Source organism: Onychostoma macrolepis, chromosome 15 (genome assembly GCF_012432095.1).
Source record: "Onychostoma macrolepis isolate SWU-2019 chromosome 15, ASM1243209v1, whole genome shotgun sequence".
NCBI classification, from domain to species: Eukaryota; Metazoa; Chordata; class Actinopteri; order Cypriniformes; family Cyprinidae; genus Onychostoma; species Onychostoma macrolepis.
This window is the reverse complement of record NC_081169.1, coordinates 7,679,485-7,701,436: the sequence shown is the minus strand read 5'-3', so window position 1 is coordinate 7,701,436 and position 21,952 is coordinate 7,679,485. Positions and strand designations below refer to the sequence as shown.

Sequence of the window (21,952 nt, the reverse complement as noted above, 5' to 3'; positions counted from 1 at the left end):
TATGTTACAGCCTTATTCCAAAATGAATTAAACTCATTCTTTTCCTCAAAATTCTACAAACAATAACCCATAATCACAACGTGATAGAAGTTTGTTTGAAATCTTGGCAAGTTTATAAAAAACGAAAAAACACAAAATAAATAAATCACATGTACATGAGTTTTCACAGCCTTTGCTCAATACTTTATTGAAGAACCTTTGGCACCAATTACAGCCTCAAATCTTTTTGGGTACGATGCAACAAGCTTTGATCATCATTTGGCAGTTATCTGCCATTCTTCTCCTTGGTTCTTCACCTCTCAAGGTCTGTCAGGTTGGATGGGGGCAGACGCACATTTTCAGGTTTCTCCAGAAATATTTGATTGGGTTCAAGCCCAGGCTGTGGCTGGGCCACAAGGACATTCACAGCATCATCTATAAGCCACTCTTGATGTGTGCTTAGGGTCACTGTCCTGTTGTGCTCCAACATGCACTGTTAACTGTGGCACCTTATATAGACAAGTGTGTGCCTTTCCAAATCATGTCCAGTCAACTGAATTTACCACAGGTGGACTCAAATCAAGTTGTAGAAACATCTCAAGGATGATCAGTGGAAACAGGATGCACCTGAGCTCAATTTTGAGTGTCATGGCAAAGGCTGTGAATACTTATGTAGGCTACACGTGATTTTTTTCTTTATTTTTATTTTTTTAATAAATTTGCAAAGATTTCAATCAAACGTCTTTCATGTTGTTATTATGGGGTGTTGTTTGTCGAATTTTGAGGAAAATAATGAATTTAATTAATTTAGGAATACAGCTGTAACATAACAAAATGTGGAAAAAGTGAAGCGCTGTGAATACTTTCCGGATACACTGCAAAAGCACCGAATTTACCCAGCAATGAAAATTAGTGTTGTTATGACTAGTACGGAGGCTTCGAGGCTTGTATCGAGAATATTAGGTAGCCTACTTTCAGACGGAGCTCTGTATCTAGGCTTGTATCATTTTAGTGAAGTGAAGTCAGTTCGAAGCTTTGTTTGATTGCAGTGGGTTCACTTTTGGTGGAATTGAGCCTGAAGACAGTGAAAAAATATTGGTTTTAAAATTCCACTGTCTTCTGTCTAGTCCACATTAATCACTTTAACCCTCTTTTATCCAGTCTAAATAACTGCATCATTTTCCTCTGTTGAACAAAATCAGTTACAAAATTATAAAACAATTGAGCATAAAAACTTTAAAGAATTTATTTCTTTATTTTACATGTGTTTACTATATGAGTGTATATGTTAAATTTATCAAGCCCGTTTTAACCATGTAGCGCACATTTTGGCACTGTCACACTACTAATTTTTTTTCTGCACATTATTAGGATGGACCAGCAGCATTCATTCAAATCCTCAAGAAATGAACCACTTTTCAGCACATATAGCTGGAAATAATAATAATAATAACTCTGTCTCTTCCACAGCTGCCAAACTTCATTCAAACTTGTTCAAACAGGTTACAGCGTGGCAACACGTTGTGCCGAAGTCTTACAAGTACTGGAGCCAGTTGCATTAACATCAACATGTTAAGAAAGACTGTCTTAAGAACTAGTTTGACTAATCAAGTGGTAATCAACCTTAATTTTCAGATTTAAATTCGATCCAATCTACGTTTTTGCGTGACTGATTATAAAAAATTATTTATAATTAAATTACCAGTCTTGCAGAAACAAATTAGATGACTAACTTTTAAGTCTAGTCTAAGCAGTTTATGCACACGGCCCTGGTCTCTGCAGAACAGCAATGGGAGTTTCCGGATCAGTAGGCGAGGACAGACCTGAGGGGATTTCCAACCATTTCACCTGGTTTGCTCACGTCATGTAATCAATCATAATTGACATTTTGATATGTAATTAGCCTATATTTGAAAGGAAAATCGATTCATAATAAGAGGGTTTGCATATTTGCACTTTAATTGTCAGCAGCTTTAGCATTCTGCAGAATAACTCTTTCTGAGTTCAACAGAGGGAAAGTCAACTGGGTGAGTAAATGATGATATGATTTTCATTTTCGATTTGAGTATCCCTTTAATGTTAAACAAAGAGAACTATGAGAAAAGACCAGATATCATTACAATTCATTACAAATGCTTAACCCTTAATTGCTGTATATAATAAAGGAGAGCATCTGGTAAGTGTAAATAAAGCTCTTTATTCACTCTTATATGGGAAGTAAAAGGTCATTGATGCAGTACAGTAGCTTTGCAGTCACAGTGATACATTCCAGGCATTTTATTTAATAATAAAGTAGCTATCTTTGCATAGCAGCAGTGGAGACTGCGGGTCAATTTGGCTTTCACAATATCTGCCACTAGTTCGTTGTATTGTTTATATTTATCATTTTTCTGCAAGATTTTAAAAACTGTGCATTTCATTATAATCAGACAATAAAAGTGCAGTAAGTAACTCATGATTTTGCAACTTAGTGGAGGGCAACCACACACCCTCTCCACAAGCCTGTCAGCCAACTCAATGTCAGCAAACCTAAACACTCAAAATGACTGACAGATAAAGCATTTCTGAAGTACTTATGAAGCATTTCTAGCCAACTTTTGCTGTTTACAGAGCCTAGGACTGTCACAGAGGCATGTCAATAAAACTGACAAGTCAATAAAAACACTCCTATTTCAATGATATTTGTCATTTTGTAGATTGAATCACATAAATATTCAAATCGGGTGAAGGCTGGAACTTTTCAAATGGAGAATACTTTCCAAAGGTAAAAGCGATCTCGTTCTCTGAACAGCAAATAAGAATTCAACATAAGTTTATTTAAAAGCAAAAGCAAGCAAGACAGAGGCATATGAATTATTCAGACATACCCTACAGAGTTTGAATAGAAACTCAGGGTTTGATATAACGGCTTCATTTTAGCTAAAAGATCCCACCTGATCTCTTGATAAAACATATTTATTATTATTATTATATTTCTTTTATTTATTTTTTTGCAGTTGGTAAATTTGTACAATTTTATTTGTACAAAAATCTAAAAAAAATTAATTAAAAAAAGGGTCCACCACTAAGCCCAACCAGCAATGGGGTGCAAGGAGATACAAACATACAGACTGTACAAATTCACCACCAATTCTCCAAAACATAAAACAAATGAGAGTGTGTTGATGACATCTAACCCTTTGTGTAATATTTGCTTTAGCAATATTAAGTCCATAAATCCACAGTCCTAAAGAGGTCCCTCTTCATCTATATTGGAGTCTGTTCTCAATGAGTTCACCTGAACGTTTGTTTGAAAAACTCCAGTAATTCAATTGTTGTCTGCAATAATAGGTTGCTAAATCAATGTTTATTGGCAAAAAAATTTGTTTTGATTTTGATGACCTGTTGCTTCTATTCTGGGTTGTTCTCTGCATCCAGCACTTCCTTGTCCTCTTTCACTTCTGTCCTGTCCTCTTCGGTTTCTTCCTTCTCTTCTTTTTGGGCCTGTTTACAGTCAGAAGGTTCATATCCTCCTTCAGTTACTTCCTGATTTCCTATATGGGTTACTTGGGTCCCCTCATTTTCTTGGGGTACATCTCTGTGCTCTGTCCTGTCTTTTTCCTGTTGTGGGCCATTGGTGGGTTGTGCAGAGTCCATTTTATCTTCTGCATCCTCCTGCGAAGGCCCACCAATCAATTCCCCTTCATCTCCATTTTGCTGTTGACTATCTGGTTCACACGGAGAGTCATTTCCCTCGTTCCATTTTGCCTCCTCACATGCTGACTTCCTGTGTTGTCGTGTGGGCAGCCGTCGCTTAAAAGACAGCCTAGCTCGACTCTGTGAAGTGCACAATGCAATGCTAAATAAACAACATGCTAACTGCACAGAACTTCATAAATGAAACACTCTACATTAGCTGTAACTCCACGTGCCACACAAATAGCCCTCGTCATGTTTACCACACAGGACAATCGACTCGCAACTGATTCCAGCAGAGTTTGGCATTAGCATGTTGCTAAGCTAACAACACAATACTCATTTATTGAATTAATCATTTATAAAAAAAAAAAAAAAAAATTTAGGTGGTGATGCTGGCTGTTCCTCTCAATATGGTAATATGGCATTTTAATTATATTGAACCATTTTTATTGATACTTTTTAGTACTAAGTGAAATAAAGCAAATTTATAAATCAACATTCTTCTTGACTAGTCAACCACAGCTTGTTGCAATTCAGTCTCTGGTTCCTGCAGTGGATACTTCCTTCCTGTGATGGTTTCTGCCTAGTTTTTAATATAGCCAGCATGTTGGGAGCGAACATATGATGCCCTAAAATGATGTCTAGGTGGAAAGATTAGGTTTTGCGAACATAGCTGTTGCTCATGACGGCAGTAATTCTGCTATATTTTATACACAACAAACAAAAAGAGGATTTTTCTGATAAATGATAAAAGACTAGTTTGGTTTCTACAGTGAATTAAACATATCATCCAAACATCTCATTATTATGTTTCCTGTCTTATACAGTACAACATTCCGTCATTATTTCAGTGTTAGAAATCACTAAAAATTATTCCGTTACTAAGTGAACTTTCCAAATTAATCAAACTGAATTGCAAACAGATTCAGACCTTTTTGTGAATCCATTCATCAGACTGTATCAAAAGAATGATTTATTTGCAAATCTCGCGACATAAATTTTAATTCTAAACAGCAGCAATGTAGTGTAGTCGACCCTGCATTACATACTGCCTATTTACTTGATGCAAAAAGCAATAAAATATATTTCAAAATGTTTTCTGTAGAAAATTTTAAATTTAAAGCTGGTATTACTACCAAATTATTCCTCACAATGAAACTGGAAGGTGGCGTTGAGCCAAATGCATTGTGGCATATACATGCAAAGTAGCATGCTCTGTATGAATACTGCATAATTTGTCAAATGTACAGTAGTAGATTATATTTGCATTCCGGAATCAAAGAGTATAGGCTAGTTCAGCAGCTAAGTGCAGAATATGAACAATCATGTCTTATGGCTGCATTCTCTTGTGAATGCTCTTTGAAGAGGTGCAGAGGGTGTGATGCAGAAGTGACCTGATTGGATTAGAGTTTGCAAACCCTGTTGTTATGTCCTCAGGCAGAGCATGGACAGTCTCTATAGGCTTACACAGAGCTTAAGCCAACAATACTGGCTGCACGCAAAAGAGATGTGCACCTTGATGCTGATATCATCAGATCCTATTCTGCACACATCAGAGATTCTCTGAGAAACAGCAAGCCTGTAAAAGTTTACTGCTGAACTTTCAAGAGATCATGTTTTGCTATTCACATTAGTCTACAACAAATACAGGTTTTCAATGATCAACTGAACTTAAACCATCACTCACAGTCCAAAATATGTGTACAGCCTTGCATTTCCAATAATTATTCATCCTAAACCAGTTACAGTATATATTTGATTAAGTAACTTCTAAGTATCCCTCAAAAAGAGTTTTATGCAATTTTTAAGGCATATTTTATAGTTATATTTATATATACACATTCAAAAAACATTACTATGGAGTCCCTAAGGAGACAAAAACAATTATGAAATGGGAAGAAAAATCATATTTCAATGCTTTCGCATCTCTTGCTAAATTATTGCATTACCCAGAAAAATGTTGCATTTTCTCGCACAACATTTGCATTCTCACACACAATATGTGACCCTGAACCACAAAACCAGTCTTAAGTCTGGCGTATATTTGTAGCAATAGCCAAAAATACGTTGTATGGGTCAAAATTATAGATTTTTATTTTATGCCAAAAATCATTAGGATATTAAGTAACAATCATGTTCCATGAAGATATTTTATACATTTCTTACCGTAAATGTATCAAAACTTAATTTTTGATTAGTAATATGCATTGCTAAGAACTTCATTTGGACACATTTAAAGGCGATTTTCTCAATATTTTGATATTTTTGCACCCTCAGATTCCAGATTTTCAAATAGTTGTATCTCGGCCAAATATTGTCCTATCATAACAAACCATACATCAACTGAAAGCTTATTTATTCAGATTTCAGATTATGTATGAATCTCAATTTCGAAAAATTTACACTTAAGACTGGTTTTGTCGTCCAGGGTCACATATTTGCAATCTCTTGAAAAAAGCAATTCTTCTACCATCTAATTTGTTTTTTTTTTTTTTACCATTATCATGTCCCAGACATTTCCACTCTTCTGAAGTATAGGAATTTTTGTCAGCCCAGTTTATTTAAAATGTAAATATTTTGTACTAAATATAAATGAATATCACTTTATCTGAATCAAATCTTCATTGTAAGGGACAGGCTTGTGTCTCATTGACGTTACAGTAAGTTCCCAAACAAGAGTAAAGCATACTTTAAATGTATTTTGGAAAGTGAAATCCTTTGTATTGCTATTGATATTGACAAACTACTTGACCTTGTTGATGCTGGGCAGTGGTGTACCCTCGACCGGCTGCTCGAAGCTAACCGGCGCCTCATCTTCACAGGACAGCTGAGTGGGCTGCAGGGTGGAGCTCAGGGATCTGCGGGGGCTGATGGGACTTGAGGCAGTGGACGGCTGTTTGGACTCTGGACTTTTGGGTGGGGAGAGCAGGACAGCTGGAGAGAGGGCAAGATTGGCCTTAAAGAGAGAAGGAAAGAATCTGTTATGTTCTTGAATAGAGACAAAACTAGTGGTCAATTGTTTCTAAAATGCCAATATTTAGAGAACAAAGTGGATGATATAATGTACATTAACATAATGCAACTTACTGATGATGAGATGTAAATAAAATTGTGGGAGTTAAATGAACAATTATTTTACTCATTATTAAATATGTATTTAGTGGCACACAGGGCAGTGCATCGTTCAAGATATATAACTGTTGTGCTCAACTCCGGGTTAAAACAGTAAAAAAAACAAAACATTTATTTCAGCTAGTTTCTAAGGTTTATTTAGTTTAACTTATTAACTAAATAAACTAAAATTAATGAATCAAAAATAAATAAACATTAATTAATAAAAATGACAAACTAACAAAAATGGCAAAATTACTAAGACTAAAGTAAAAACTAAAATTTAATTTAGAATAACAAAAACTATAATAGTATATCAATGATAATAAAATAAAACTGATCTAAGGTACTCAGGTTTGAGTTTGGCTCGGGTCATGTCTTTAAGCTGTTCTCATTCTCTCTCCCACCACTTTCCTGTCAAAATCACCACTTTTGTATTTACTAAAGGCAAAAAGCCAATTAATAAAATAAAAAAATAAGTAATCAATCAAGCTTATTTGACAAAATTATTAAAAGAAACATAATATTTTAAAATGGAAATATAACATTTAATGTTATACATGTAAATATTATTTTAAAAAGTGAATACAATTTTTTTTTTAATTATAAATTTAATAAAGCTATTATGGCAAGCTAATATTTTAGTAAAAACAGAAAATGCAATATACTTAATATATGTTAAAATATTTTAATGAATAAAAAATACATTAAGTAGTTAAAATTAAAACAATAAAAACAACTAATTAAAAGTTATTCATGTTTGTAGAACGCTGTTAGAATTTTTTTTTTTTTTTTTTTTAATAATTGCTTTTAAATGGCAATTAAAATACATGTTCGTCAGACAATTCACAGTAATATCTAGGTTCTTAAAGTTATCTTTACCTTGACTACCTGTGTGTTACCCATGGTTAACCTCTGGCATAGGCTGTTGGACATAGATCAGGCTTAGTTTATGAAAGACGTTATTCTGAAATTAATATCTCCTACCTGTACAGGGGAGAACAAGAAGAGAGAGAAACGGCAACCCTTTTGTCCCATGACTGCCTGATAGCTGCTAAGTCGAGTCTAGTACAGCTCAGCACTCAGCAACTGAGGCTAAGCCGTTATCTCATTAGAGTCCTTACCTGAACCAATTGGAGGAGACGGTGCAGACCTGTCCCTTTTATGAGCAGACATATCCCACGGACCAATGACAGTTCAAACTAACTAGACACCTCTCATGAGAGATGCTGTGTAGGGTTTAGTTGCAGGTATTGACCATGCAGTAGTACTATTTAAACTCTAGGTGGCAGAAAATGTGCATTAAAAATCCTTGAATATTGTTTACTGCAAATTGCACATTAACACTGTATACTGCCTACTGGTTTTAAGTAAAAGTGTCCAGTTTTCACATTTTGTAAGTTTGATAAAATAATGACTAAACGAAGATGATAAAATGTCTTAGTGGATATTATTATATTGAGCTCATTGGTTATAATAGAAGAACTCCATTTGCATACTATTGTATGTATAGTATACATACTATAATATACACTACTGCATAAATACTAAGAGTATTATCGTAGCATACCATTCTGAACATCTTAAGCCATTGTGTGGTCTTGTGTTTGATATGCCCTTGCAACAGCATGTTATCAACACTAGGTGACAGTAGAGTTTTATAAAAGTAGGAGCAAGTACAAATTCTATAATATGACTAATATTTTGATGTTCAAAATAGACAATAAGTTGGCCTGTACAAAATAAATAAATAAAAGATATTCCTAATGCTGCAGGAAGCATATGCATTTAAAATATATGGAAAACTCTCTATATTTTGAAGACATGTAGGCTTTGTTTCATTGTGTTGTTGATTCTGTTTGCCCCATTATTTGACCTAGTTTTCCTGTCTGTTTGATTCAGTCTCATTCAGTTCACCTGTTACTCATTAATTAAGGAAGTACCTTAATTTCCTTTTTCAAACACAACCAATCAAAATTCCACTCTAATTCATCAGTGCCTCACACTAACTCCTCCCATATGCAAACATTCATTGCTTTACTCAACCAATCATGGCCTATAAATATACATCTACACAACTATGTATTTTCTTTCATACTGTGTAATACTGTACCACAAATGTTTACAGTAAAAAAAGTTTGGTTTCAATCTTGCTTTTGTGTTTACTGTGAATTTTTCAACATCTCTCTGACAATTACTTTCAGTCTTGTACAGAAATGTAGGCTACATAGGAGCTCATGAAAGAAGAGCTTTAGGATTTGAATAACTGTGTGTACATGATATATCCAAAAATATGATATAATGGCAAAGGTGTTTGCAACATAAGACAAATGTCCGCTTTTGAGATGTGTTTGTGATATCTTGAACACAGTGCTTCATTTTGCAAGAGATGTGAGGCATTTTGTGTGTGCAATTCTTGGATTTGTGTGTAAAGTTTTAAAAAGAGGCAAAGTTTTGAAAATGTGTGTAAGCAGTTGAAAAAAAACTGTAATTAACTCATTAGCTCCCTTTGTTTGTTTCCCTCATCCGGTATTGTTTGTATGCTATACCTTGGTTGTGAACTCTTATCTCTTTGTGGATTAATTAAAGCCTGTTTGGACTCATCTTTGTCTTCTTCGTCATGTTTAGCAATGTGACAGTTACATGCAAGTTACTTCTTAATTACATATTTCAGAAAATAGTTTCACGAGGCAACAGATTTCCTGTTTCCTGAATGAAAGTGCACTTTGGAAATGATATGTGAAATTGATAAGCAACCTAACAAACCTGCAAGGTTAGCATCTTTCATGCAAGTAAGGGGGCAGTTGTGGCCTAATGGTTAGAGAGTTGGACTTGTAACCTGAAGGTTGTGGGTTTGAGTCTCAGGTCTGGCAGGGATTGTAGGTGGGGGGAGTGAATGTACAGTGCTCTGTCCACCTTCAATACCACAACTGAGGTGAGACCCTTGAGGTGTGTGTGTGTGTGTGTGTGTGTGTGTGTGTGTGTGTATAGTCAGGACATAGATTTGTATAATGGCAAAGGTATGACATAGGTATTACAAGGTGGAGGTGACTTTTCAGGACATTGACCCATGTCCCCACATTTCAAAACTTATAAATCATACATAGTGAGGTTTTTTGGGGGAAAGTTGAAATGCACAGTCTCCTGTAAGGGGTAGGTTTGGTGTAGTGCAATAGCACATACAGTAAGTACAGTATAAAAACCATTACGCCTATGGGATGTCCCCACTTTTGACAAAAACGAACATGTGTGTGTTTGTTTGTGTGTGTGTGTGTGTGTGTGTGTGTGTGTGTGTGTGTTTGTTTTCACTGCAGAGCACGAATTCCAAGTATGGGACGCCACACGCCAAGTCCTTTTCCTTTTTTTCAAATGCATATTTCATATGGTGAAAACTTGTGCAAACAGCTGGCTGAAACTAAGATCTTGTGTAAAGTGGATAATCAAGGAAATCTCACCTGTAGTTTTTCAATAAGAGGTGAACTCTTTATCTTCATCTTAGGAGGATGAGGACAGACAGACAACTTCTGCAACAAATACAGTTTACTTCAAACAAATAAGTTACTTCAAAGACATTTGAGATGAGTCCATTTTACATGGATTCCTGGCATAAGGATATAACTAGGTGTTTTAACATTAATGACCTATTTATAGCTCAATTAGTAACTAATGTGTCAATGTTTACATGCTCACCTCTTCATGTTCTTCATCTTTTTGGTTGTTTATCACCAGAGAACATGGGGGGCTTCTCATAGATATCACCTGTAATTCAGAACCGTACTGTAAGCTACAATACATGAAAATAAAATATGTTCATTATTCACTAACAAGACTGTCAGTAGACTTTGTAACTGACTCTAGGTGGAATCACCACTTTTGTTAACAGTAGAACTCCTCAGTTAATTTGCAGGCCAACATTGACACACATTGCTTCAGAACCATTCCTCAAGGATTTTTGTACCATTTAATTGAATCGATATATGAATAAAAGCAAACATCATTTTGACAGAAAGACGTCAGATGTTCCACTACCTCCATGTTTCCTGGCATTGGCAGTGCATAACCTTTGAGTTTTCCAGCCAGCTGAGCTACTGACGGCTTGACTGGCGCTTCCTCCTGCAAGCAGAAAAGCAGAAACTGTTTGTTTCACTCAAAGGTGTTACTGTTGGATATTCTTTGCTGATGGGCCACAGTATCCTGATCTCACTTTATTGACACAGAATCCCACAGGGCCTGTAGTGAAGCTCAGACCACCAAACACAAGCGAGGAAGCTTGCGGGGGAAAGTACACACCCTACTGCTCATTTTACACATGGGCGTCTTTTTCGGGCCCATTACATAAGACAAGCATGATGCAATAATGGGATCAAAATGCAGCATGTGCTTGTTTTTACTAGACATGTTTTCTTACTTAAGAACAAATGGAAAATGAAAGACCTTTCAAAACTAAGAAATGGTGAGAGGGGGGTGGTGGAGAGGCTGGCTATACTTGGAAGAGCACATTACCGCTCTATTTTTGCAGTATGCAAACTGTGCGTAGTATCTGAATGTATAATTGGCTGTGATTTCTATTACATCTGATACTTTCATGTTTTAATCAGACTGGCAAGATTTTTGTTTTTCACAAAACAACCAGAGTTTGAATCCAGGATTTGATTCAAATTTCCATTTTCACTCTCCCTCTCTCTCCCTCCACCTTCCTTTGAGTTCTCCAATGTCCGTTATGATTAAGGCAAAAATATATGTGTAAATTTGACATAAAATGTCATTTTATTGGCCTGTATCATTTATTTATCAGCTTTATATCATTCATCAGCTATACACTGCTCTCTGGTATTGAAGCTTGTTTCCACCTTAAAGCAAAAAATAAAAAAGAAGATTGTGATTCACAAATGAATTTGCATTATAAGATATAAGATATTATAAATTTATTCGAAATGAGAAATGATCAGCTGTGAAATATAAAGTTGCAATTGTGACAAATTTATGTGACGTCATAATTATGAGAAAAAAGTTGCAATTGTGAGATATAATGTCACAATTATGATATATAAATTTATGAGTGAGAGATATAACTTTGCATTTAGGAGAAAAAAAGTTGAATTTGAGGGATATTCATTTGTTTTTGAAAGGTATAAAGTCACAATTGTGTGATAAAAACAATTATAAGAAAGAAGTTGCAATTGTGAGATCTAAAGTCACAATTATGAGAAAAAGGTTGCAATTCTGAGATATAAAGTCAAAAGTAGGTTATATAAATTTGTGAACAAAAGATATAAAGTTGCAGTTAGAGATTAAAAAAAGTTGAATTTGTGATATATAAATTTGTTATTGAAAGACAGAGTCACAACTGCAATTGTTAGATATAAAAGTACAATTAGGATATATCATTTATATATAAATTATAATATTTCTGATTGAGAAAATATTAGGTTGCAGTTATGAGAAAAAAAAGTTGAATTTGTCAGATATGTCATATTTGTTTGTTAATAAGAAATACAACGTCACAATTGTGAGCTATACTTTGTAGTATGCAGCACACTAGTTTTACATTCTGGACACAGCAGCTGTTTTCCATTGAAGAACAAACATGGGTGTATTGAACTCAAACATGAGTTTATCAGCAACACAGCTGACCCAGCATCACACTTACTGCCTGGGGGGAGTCTGTCTCATCACGAGGAATATATCAGTTTCACTGAAAAGTGAAGAACATTTTATAAAAGCATTTGCCATGGCTGAATCTATGCTTAACATTATCCCAAAGTATGTTTCAATGCCTCAAACACAAGAGTAAGCACTTGTTCTTGGCAAGAACTTATCTTACATTTGCCTTTTTCTCTCTGTGTGGCTCTGCCAGACTTTGCAAACTGAAATACATCTCTCCAACAACATTCAAACCCAAATCTCCCAAATATACACACTTTCCACACTTTATTTAACTAGATGTCCACACACATGGTGACCCCACTCGCCTTGCTTCCTCCAGCCACAAAAGCACACACTCTCACTTAACATCACACACTTTCTGAATACCGCTGCACACATTTGTGCTTACAAGTTCAGAAAGAAGACGTGTTTCCCCCAATCAACTTCCCTCCATTTCCTGCAGTTCCTTTTCTTCAACCATGATAAGCAGAATTCCCCTGAGACCACCCACCCCTTGACTCATTATTTTGGCGCCCATTATTGTTAACTCTTTCCTGTCCTTCGAAAACAAAGCCCCTGTGAAAATGGTAAACTTCACAACAAGGACAATAGGGTCACAAATTTGTTTAATGTCTTTTAAACCCACCCTTATTGGTATTTTTGGCAAAGAGGACTTGAGAAGGAATCCCTAGGAAAAAACATCACAATGGAATATGCCATCCATATTAACACATGTTAAATAGACTTTGTATTTCCTTCAAGGAATTTAAGAGATGTATCGTTTTATTTAAATGTGATGTATTTTTGCATAAAGAATGTACATTAATATTACAGTCAAGTCGATTTTACTCGAAACATTCAGTTCCAATTAAAACAGTCAAATCTGTTTTAAACAAAACAAGACACACAATGCATCATTTTACCTACATCAGTAAGCCAGAGATCGTTTTAAATCTGTAAGGCGGGTGGGAATTATGGGCTCGCTTTGGGAGTGGGAGTACAGAAAGCTCTATTTTAGGGTGCTGTGGCCTGAGAAATAAACCACAGACCGGCCTGTGAGGGTCTGGGTCAGTTATACTTGAGAAAAACCATGTCAGAGGAGAAAGCTCATGTGCAGTTTGTGGTATGAGAAACACTGGTTCAAATTTTGTTGAAGAGGTGTATACAATAACTGCAAAATGGAATTTCTAATGGAAACATATTCACTTTCAGGACTGTTTCACAACAGCAGGTTCGTGTTGTGCTTCCACACTGACAGTGTTTCTGCTGAGTAACAAAACTCATAAAGAAAATAAAGTGATTTCTAGCTACACAGTAGTTTTTTTTTTAAATAATGGCCATAAAACCTTAATCCATTTTAATCAAAAATGGCATGCGGGTGATTAAATGAAGCCAATTTGCTCATTTTGGGTGAATAAACCCTTCAAATCAGCAATATTTAGTCAGATTTACAAAATAAATAAATAAGAGAGAGAGAGATTTTAGCTTAAAATAATTAGCACACTAATAGCCCTTGTGACAGAGATGTGCACTTTATCATTACAACTTTAATGTAATTTCTATTGAAACTTGTATGTCATGCATTTAAATATATTTGTAATTACACATTTGCAATGATGAAGTTGCAATTTAGTACATTTAAAATATATTAACTAGTGCTTTAGTATGTTAGTCAACACGAGTGTACTTCTTTAAAGCACAACAAAAGGTTGTGGGGAAAAAACAATGACTTAAAATGTATTTAAAGTAAAACTTCTAAATTATTATTATTACAAAGTGCACTTATAAGAATGTGTTAAGAAAAATTGTCTGGATAGTGGACTCTCTTTAAGTACACTTAAGTGGCCTTTTATTTAATCAATATTATATTATCTGCAAGTATAGGTTTTTAACTGTATCTGTAAGTGCACATTCACAGTACTTGTAATAATTTAAAGCACCAGTACATACATGGTTTACTTAAAACCCAGCAAAGTTCTTAATGAAGGTATCAGACTGTAAATCCCTTTTTAGTAACCAAACCTTTACTTATAAAGGAAAACCACAAAGTTTCCCACAGGGCTGTCCTACTTGAGCAGATGTTTCTCTGACTGGCAAAACTAGCGACCAAATTACAGTCACAAGAGGATCCAACAGCAAAACTGATCCAGAGACAGCTGAATTTATGGCTCCAGAGCACCAGACACAACATGTGTCATATCTCAGATTATCATCTTCTTTTGGAAGGGCGTTAATTAGTGCGAGAGGATACCACAGAAAAAAACAAAATTGCCTATGGTTTTGTGAAATCTGCAGACAATGTATTACAGTTTACGCTGTAAACGGTGAATTATCATGACAGCAGTAAACCACTCCAGTCTTTGCATTACAGTGATTTTATCACTGTTCCAGTTAGCCCTTGCCCTATAGCCCAGTAACTTCCATTGAGATAAATGTGAATAGTAATGGACCTTTTTCTCCAAGTATTATAAACCTGTTTTAAAAGCCCCATTGTAATTCTTTGACAAATCTTTGACTACCATGTAAAAATAACACTTACCATCGCACACCACAGTACTTTTTGTTGCGCCTCTAATCATGTGCAAGAAAACTTGACAGCTGACCTCTTGGTACATCTTTGATGCTTCTCTTAAAGAGAGTTTTTGTCACAAAAACACTATCAGTGAACACTATCAGTAGACACAAGATGCACATGGTGCAATTTACTTGAATTCATACTTTCTGCACACTGACCTCTGAGAGTTCAGCCAAGGTTCAAGACTGGGTCATGAGTATCCACTATGTATGAGGTAAAAGGAAAAATATTGAACATAAACTCGAAAAAACAGGAAAAAATGACATAAAGAAAAGATAATGGTGATTTGGACTGATTCTCTCTAGCTGAATGGTCCTGCCAGCTAAGACTCGAATAATACGGCCATTCCACATCTCATTAATATGAGAACAGTCTCCATCTCAGCTATTCCAGGAAAACATGATGTGTTTGAATTTTACATCATCGGAAGATCACACTTTTCCACTGCCTCCACCGGTCTTTCAGGCACACAGCTTTTATATTTACAAAGGTTCTCTGTGTGTTACATCACTCAAAGCAATGGGAGAAACAGCTATATATTGAGGCCTGACACGAGGGAACATTATGACACAGACTATAGGTGTTCACCAGGAATTAATACCAATGTTTGACAGTCAAGCAAAATGCAGTAAAAAAAGTTTTATATTAGTGAAGATAAGCTGGGCAGGATGTTTATTCTTTATTTATTATATATCTACAGCTTCGAAAAGGATTTTATACAACGTTTTTTGGCTTAAGGATTCTGTACGTGTGTGTAGTCCTAAAAGTTGCAAACTAAATTTTTTCTTCCAATAAAAATGATGATCTTTTTTTTCAGGGACATATACAAAAAGGCAGTTAAAAATGCATTAGTTCTGTTTCAAAACCTAGTTAGCCACAAATCTGGCTCCTTCCTTAAGGTGCGGTAACATTAGCGACATTTCAAAAAATGTTCAATGAATGAAGCACAGCTTGCACAAAAGTCACCATCAAACCAAGCAGATTTCTGCTGGCAATGCAACCAATTCACAAGACCAACTTGACAATAAGCAAAATCTGTGTCTGGAACGCCCTCACTCAAGACTCCCAATCGTGTCGATTCCTATAATTGACTTGACATGGCCCACAAAATTTTGCAGAATAAGTATGCCTTACTAAACCTTCAGGCAGCATTCCAACTGTCAAAGGTGATCAGTTTGGAACTCTCTTCAAATAGCAGTTATAACAAACAGGAAGATTTGATTTGCAGCTGATTTTAGCGTTTGATATTAGCATGTTGTTAAGCTAAAGGCACAATACTCTAACAAGTATAAAAGTGCATAACTTAAAAATAAAGAATTTGTGAATATCACTGAACTTTATTTAATGATAAAGATTTTAATAAAGATTTTACTTTGTAAAAAGATAGCTGTCAGATTTTTCATATTATTCACAATTTTGGTCTGAGCTATTGTTGTAGTCCTCGAGACTGGCCTTAAGACCATTTTTTGAAATTCTCGGTCTCAGAATTGTATTTCAAGACAACTGTGGGGATATCACTAAATTGCTGGTGCATTGTCTGATTTATTTGTTAGCCTCATTAACGTGATTGGATGAAGCTTCCTGCTTCAAATGCAATCAGTAACTTATTTCTAATTTTATTTCTTTTGATACTGTCGTACTAGGTCAGAATTTAGTGGGGAATTGTCAAAAATTGCACCAAAATTAATGGAAATGCCCAAAAAGATATGACTGCAAATGTGCTTGTATGAGATCTTGTTTTTAAATTATAACATATAGAATTAAGCAATATCACAAAGGCAAGAGAGCCATTTTCACGAATATAAGCACTACTGCAAATATTATATTGATTTTATTCAAACGTTCAACGAATTACATTTTAGACACAATTTTAAATTTAAAAAGTTTTTGCTATTTCACAACAAAAATAAACAAATAGCAGAACTGTTGTGCTTTTCCGAGCAACACACAGAGGTAATTCGTTACTGAAGGTATCTTTGAAAGAATCGGCTGAATGAATGATTCTGTCACTCACTCATTAAGTGATTTGCCACCACCTAGTTTACTGTGTCATATTTAAAAGTCTCATATTTCTATAATCAAAATTTTATATTTAAAACATCAATCTCAACAGTATTTATGCAGTAATAGTTATACCAGTTCAAATGCAACTTCTGTGCCACTTCCTGTGCAAAGATGAATTTTGTTGGTTGTGAATTTATTTGATTGGTAACAGCTCTATACAGTGTCTTCTTATTCTAATTGTGTTTATTGATTAAAAATAAGACATTTTTCAAGCTGTAACTGTGGATCTTTCTGATAAATTTGAGTGCTGGTATGGTCTTGGTCCTGACTCGGTCTCGCTCTGCCTTGGTCTTTGTCTTGTCTTGGTCTCAACACACTCTGGTCTTGGTCTTGACTTGGTCTTGATTTAGGTGGTCTTGACTACAACACTAGTCTTAGCACCCATGTGAAAGCAAATATGTGTTCACTAATCAGAAAACTGCTACTTCTCAGCCAAAGCTGAGAAATCTAATCCCGTCTAGATATGATATCTGAGATTGCTGTATTTTTGTTGAGTACCTAGTCAAAATACCTTGACAAGTACCTTTGTCGAGTAGCCTACGGTAATTATTTTCTATTAAAGAGTTGCTAGGGTATTCTGGGTGACTATGCTAGTGCGTCGCTGTATACTACAGTGCTCTGCTGTAAAAAGTGATAAGTTGACTAAACTTAAAAAAATTGAGGAAACCCGTTGCCTTAAAATTTTTAAATAAATGATCATTTAAAAAATAAGTTAAGTTAATTGTCAAGTTCACTTAACTTTTTTTATTAATTACTATTTACTTAATAATTTTAAGGCAACGGGTTTCCTCAATGTTTTTAAGTTAAGTCAACTTATCACTTTTTACAGCAGAGCACTCTAGAATAGAATAGAGCACTTCAGTAATGTCCACATACAGACATTCCCACCTTTGTTAATAATGGAAACTGTTATTGTAACTTCTTTTTAATTAACAAAATAGACTATAACTTGTAATAGTACCGTTATGAATATTCATGGACACAAATGTGCATATGAGGCCATAAATCCACAAGAACTAGATGGTTGCTCATGGTACTTATGCCATCCCTTTGCCACTGTATAATTAATTTTCTAGATACGCCCCTTGATGTGAGAGCTAGGACATATTATATTTTCAACAAATTACAACTTAAATTTCAATTTATTTCTCTCACAAAGATATTGTATAACATTAAAAGACTCTCAAGTACAGGGCACAACCCCTGGTCACCATACACTTTCATTAAAAGAGCAGCATCAACATCTCCTTTTGTGTTCCACAGAAGAAAGAAATATATATATATATGGGTTTGGACATGAGGGAATGAGAATAAATATTTACACAATTCAATTTTTTTGGATAAACTGTTCCTTTGAACTTCTATATATTTAAAATGAAATGACTTAAATTAAAGCACTTGAAATATTGTTGGCTTACTACAATATTACATAATATTTGTCCGTTCTTACATCTTCAGTTACACTGTGTTCTCTTTCCTTCTTCCACAACATGCTCAAGCAGAGGGGACTCCCAGTTCTCTAAGTGTGATGGTATGTGGGATTTTCCTTATGACTTTCTCACATGGTGTTGCTTTCTGCAGTGATGTGCTTCTGAGAAGCTCTTCTTTTCTCTTTACATTATTCTACTAGGAAGTCACGCTACAAAGAAGAGCTTTCTCTCATGAGTATGAGCCTCCCTGTGTTTCCTCTCTCAGTCATCCTTCACTCGCTCTCTTCCTCTCACTCATCTATGTAAACTTTCCATTAAAAATGAACACACTGGTGCTTTCCATGTACACTATCACAAATCAAAAGTTTGGACACACCTTCTCATTCTTTGTGACTATTTTCTACATTGTAGAATAATAGTAACAATGGAAGCACAAATAGAAGAATGGGAATTCTGTAACCAAAACATTGATCTACACTCTTGAAAATAAAGGTTCTTTATTGGCGTTGATGGTTCCATGAAGAACCTTTAACATCCATGGAATCTTTCCTTTCCACAAAAGGTCCTTTAGAAGAAGATTTCATTAGAATATTAAAAATGTTCTTTACACTAAGAAAATAACAGTTCTTTTAAGATCTTTTCACTGAAAGGTTCTTTGGTGATCCAAAAATGCATCGCTGAGGAAATATTTATTTTGGAACCTTTATTATTTTTAGGAGTGTATTATTCTTTTAACTCTCTTATGCATGACTGAGGACAGATTTAGGGTATTGTGTTATATAATTATTATTATTATTATTTTTTTATTCAATTTTATTTTTATTAATTTAAAAAATATATATATTTTACTTTCTCTCCAGTAACTGGAATTAGCAATGGAGGTTTGGGATGAGATGAGTTCTACACACAAGAGCATTTTAAGGACAAAAACCAGACAAATGCCTTCTGAACAATATCTTGAGGTGTGGTAACCATGGTATAATCAGAATAATTGACTCCAGTCTGTTGAATTATTGAAACATAATGCACAACGGCCTGTCATCAATTATTCCTTACATAAGTCATTTTCATGCATAGAGGGTTATTTATTTAGTTATCTATTTGTTCAAATCATATAGGCAAAATGTATATTTGTCCCCAAAACTAATTTCAACCTTTTAAGCAAAACAAAAACAAAAGCTTTTAGATAAGGTTGTTATGATCATGTTCAGAAACATATACATAGATTCGTATTTGTGTATACAAACTTTTGACTGATAGTGCAAACATGCACATTCTGTGGAAAAGCATACCTCCTCCTTTCACATCCCTTTTAATGACCTTAAGATGAACACCAAGAAAAGAGTTGAATGCTCTTTGATTACACTTGCAGAAGTAACAACCCAACCACCACATGCCACGTGAGGAACTTTAATGCTTGTGGTTAAGAGAAAAAATCAATGCTCTTACTTTTCAAACAGAGGAAGATATTCTGCAGACGGCCCTTCCTGCTTCATTTTGTGGTAATTTGGGGTTAAAATAGTCTGAGTAGTCATTTCACCAGCACATGTCTGTTATAGTGTATCTGCAGTAGCTCACTTCAGCCACTGTGGACTAACTGAGATTTATAGATACAGATATTTTGGCAGACATATGGGTCAAAATTAAATGATTATAGTAGCACGGCTAACCAAAAACAAACTTTCTTTACTTTCCTATTAAAAAATAAATAAATAATTATAATTTCATAACAAACTTTGCAATTTTGTTTAAAGTTGCTCAATACCAGGGGGTGTCATCAGAGGGAGTCTCATAAATTTCTCAAAAAGCAACAACCCTTAAATTTTCCAGAACTAAACAGTAAAGGCATGTCTGTATATATATATATATATATATATATATATATATATAAACTAAAAAAAAAAACTAAATGACATTTACAAATACTGAAACAAGTACAGTATTTGTTGACAGGTCATTAAAGCACACATGCAGTTTGAAGTGTCATAATAATAAATGTTACATTCTAGCTACTACTATTCTCCAAATACATTTACATTGTTATTAATAATATTATTCGGTAACACTTTATTTTAAGGTGTCCATAATACAGAGTAATTACCTAATTAAGTACTTAGTAGTAGCCGTTGTAGTTACGTGAAACTAAATGTACTTACCACGTAACTAAGTTATGGAACAGCCTGTACTTACAGTTTGTAATTATGTAGATGTAATAGGCAGCTACTGTTACACATATGTAACAGGCCAAGTCTGTTACACAGCTACTTATGTAACCAAAAGATTGTTACATATGTGTTGCAGACTTTATACAATGTAATTATAAATGTAAGTACACAGACATAAGCTACTTAAAATAAAGTGTATCAAGATTGTACTTAAGTGTGCTTAATGTGTATTTATATCGTACACCTTATCCAGCTGCACCGTAGTTTGATTTAACCCACCAGTACACAGCTTAAATACATGTAATAAATTTCTAATTACATTAAAATGACAGAATATTACATAGTCATAAGCTACTTAAAATAAAGTGTATCAAGATTGTACTTAAGTGTACAAGTAGCTGTAGCTTAGTTACATGGTAAGTACATTTTATTTCATGTAAGTACAATGGCTACTACTAAGTACTTACATTTACATTTACATTTACATTTATGCATTTGGCAGACGCTTTTATCCAAAGCGACTTACAAGTGACTAGAGTCCCATATACATAGGCTTTTAAATCAAATGTCTTTCGCAGTTTTTATTTGGCTATGCAGTCAAATTTGAATTTTTTTAAAATTTATTTATTTAATTTTTAATTTTTTTGCAGGACCTAGAGGCAAAAAGTAATAGATACATAAAACGAGATCATACCTCCATCCTCAAACACGTTTATCCGCGTTGATCTTCTGTATCCAAGATCCGAGATGCGTCTCTCTGTTCTCCAGTCTGACAGCAGCTCCACTTTCCGTTTGTTTAGTCAGCAACACCCAGATCTGCGAACACTTCAAAACACAAACGACAAAGGAAGAGAAACTGTGCGGTGTTGACTTGAGAAGACAAGTGAGCTGCGCAAAACACGGTGTCCATCTGCGTCTGATCACGATCACCCTACTCTGAGTAAACTCGAAGCCGGACAGTTATGAGTCATGAACAGTTATGACAAACAGACTGGCTGTGTCACAAAACCTACTACACTGCCTTCTTTAACCAGTATTATGCTCCGTTTGAAGTTATTGATGGCAATCATGTGAGCGTCAGGTGCGAGAGTTTTATGCGTAATGTGCGCGATATCGCATTAAAAAAGACTGCGCACGTCTAGAACAAATATGTGATCTTGTTTCATTTATACAGTGTACATGTTTTTCTTTATTTGCCTCGAAATAATGAAAGTGAAATGTGACAACATGCCCCACAGAGAGGCACGTGAAACATGACCATAACAGCTTTAAATGTTTTCTGATTTCACACACACACACACACA

The 21,952-nt window shown here is 34.8% G+C and overlaps 1 protein-coding gene across 1 annotated transcript; it reads right to left on the bottom strand.

Moving 5' to 3' along the window:
• Window positions 1-1,127: 1,127 nt before the first annotated feature.
• zgc:153184 (uncharacterized protein LOC751652 homolog) lies at window positions 1,128-21,652 on the bottom strand. Its single transcript, XM_058745500.1, has 6 exons — window positions 21,343-21,652; window positions 10,798-10,881; window positions 10,459-10,527; window positions 10,224-10,292; window positions 6,410-6,613; window positions 1,128-3,795 (listed from the first exon to the last, which is right to left on the bottom strand). Exons 1-6 carry the CDS (start codon window positions 21,346-21,348, stop codon window positions 3,370-3,372), a joined length of 858 nt encoding a protein of 285 aa, XP_058601483.1. The 5' UTR covers window positions 21,349-21,652; the 3' UTR covers window positions 1,128-3,369.
• Window positions 21,653-21,952: the final 300 nt, after the last annotated feature.

Excerpts from the sequence above, each read along its gene's own strand:
- zgc:153184 (XM_058745500.1), bottom strand. Across the intron at positions 10,528-10,797 it reads CAATGCCAGGAAACATGGAG|GTGATATCTATGAGAAGCCC; the intron begins GTAGTGGAACAT and ends TCTGAATTACAG. Across the intron at positions 10,293-10,458 it reads AAGATGAAGAACATGAAGAG|AAGTTGTCTGTCTGTCCTCA; the intron begins GTGAGCATGTAA and ends TATTTGTTGCAG.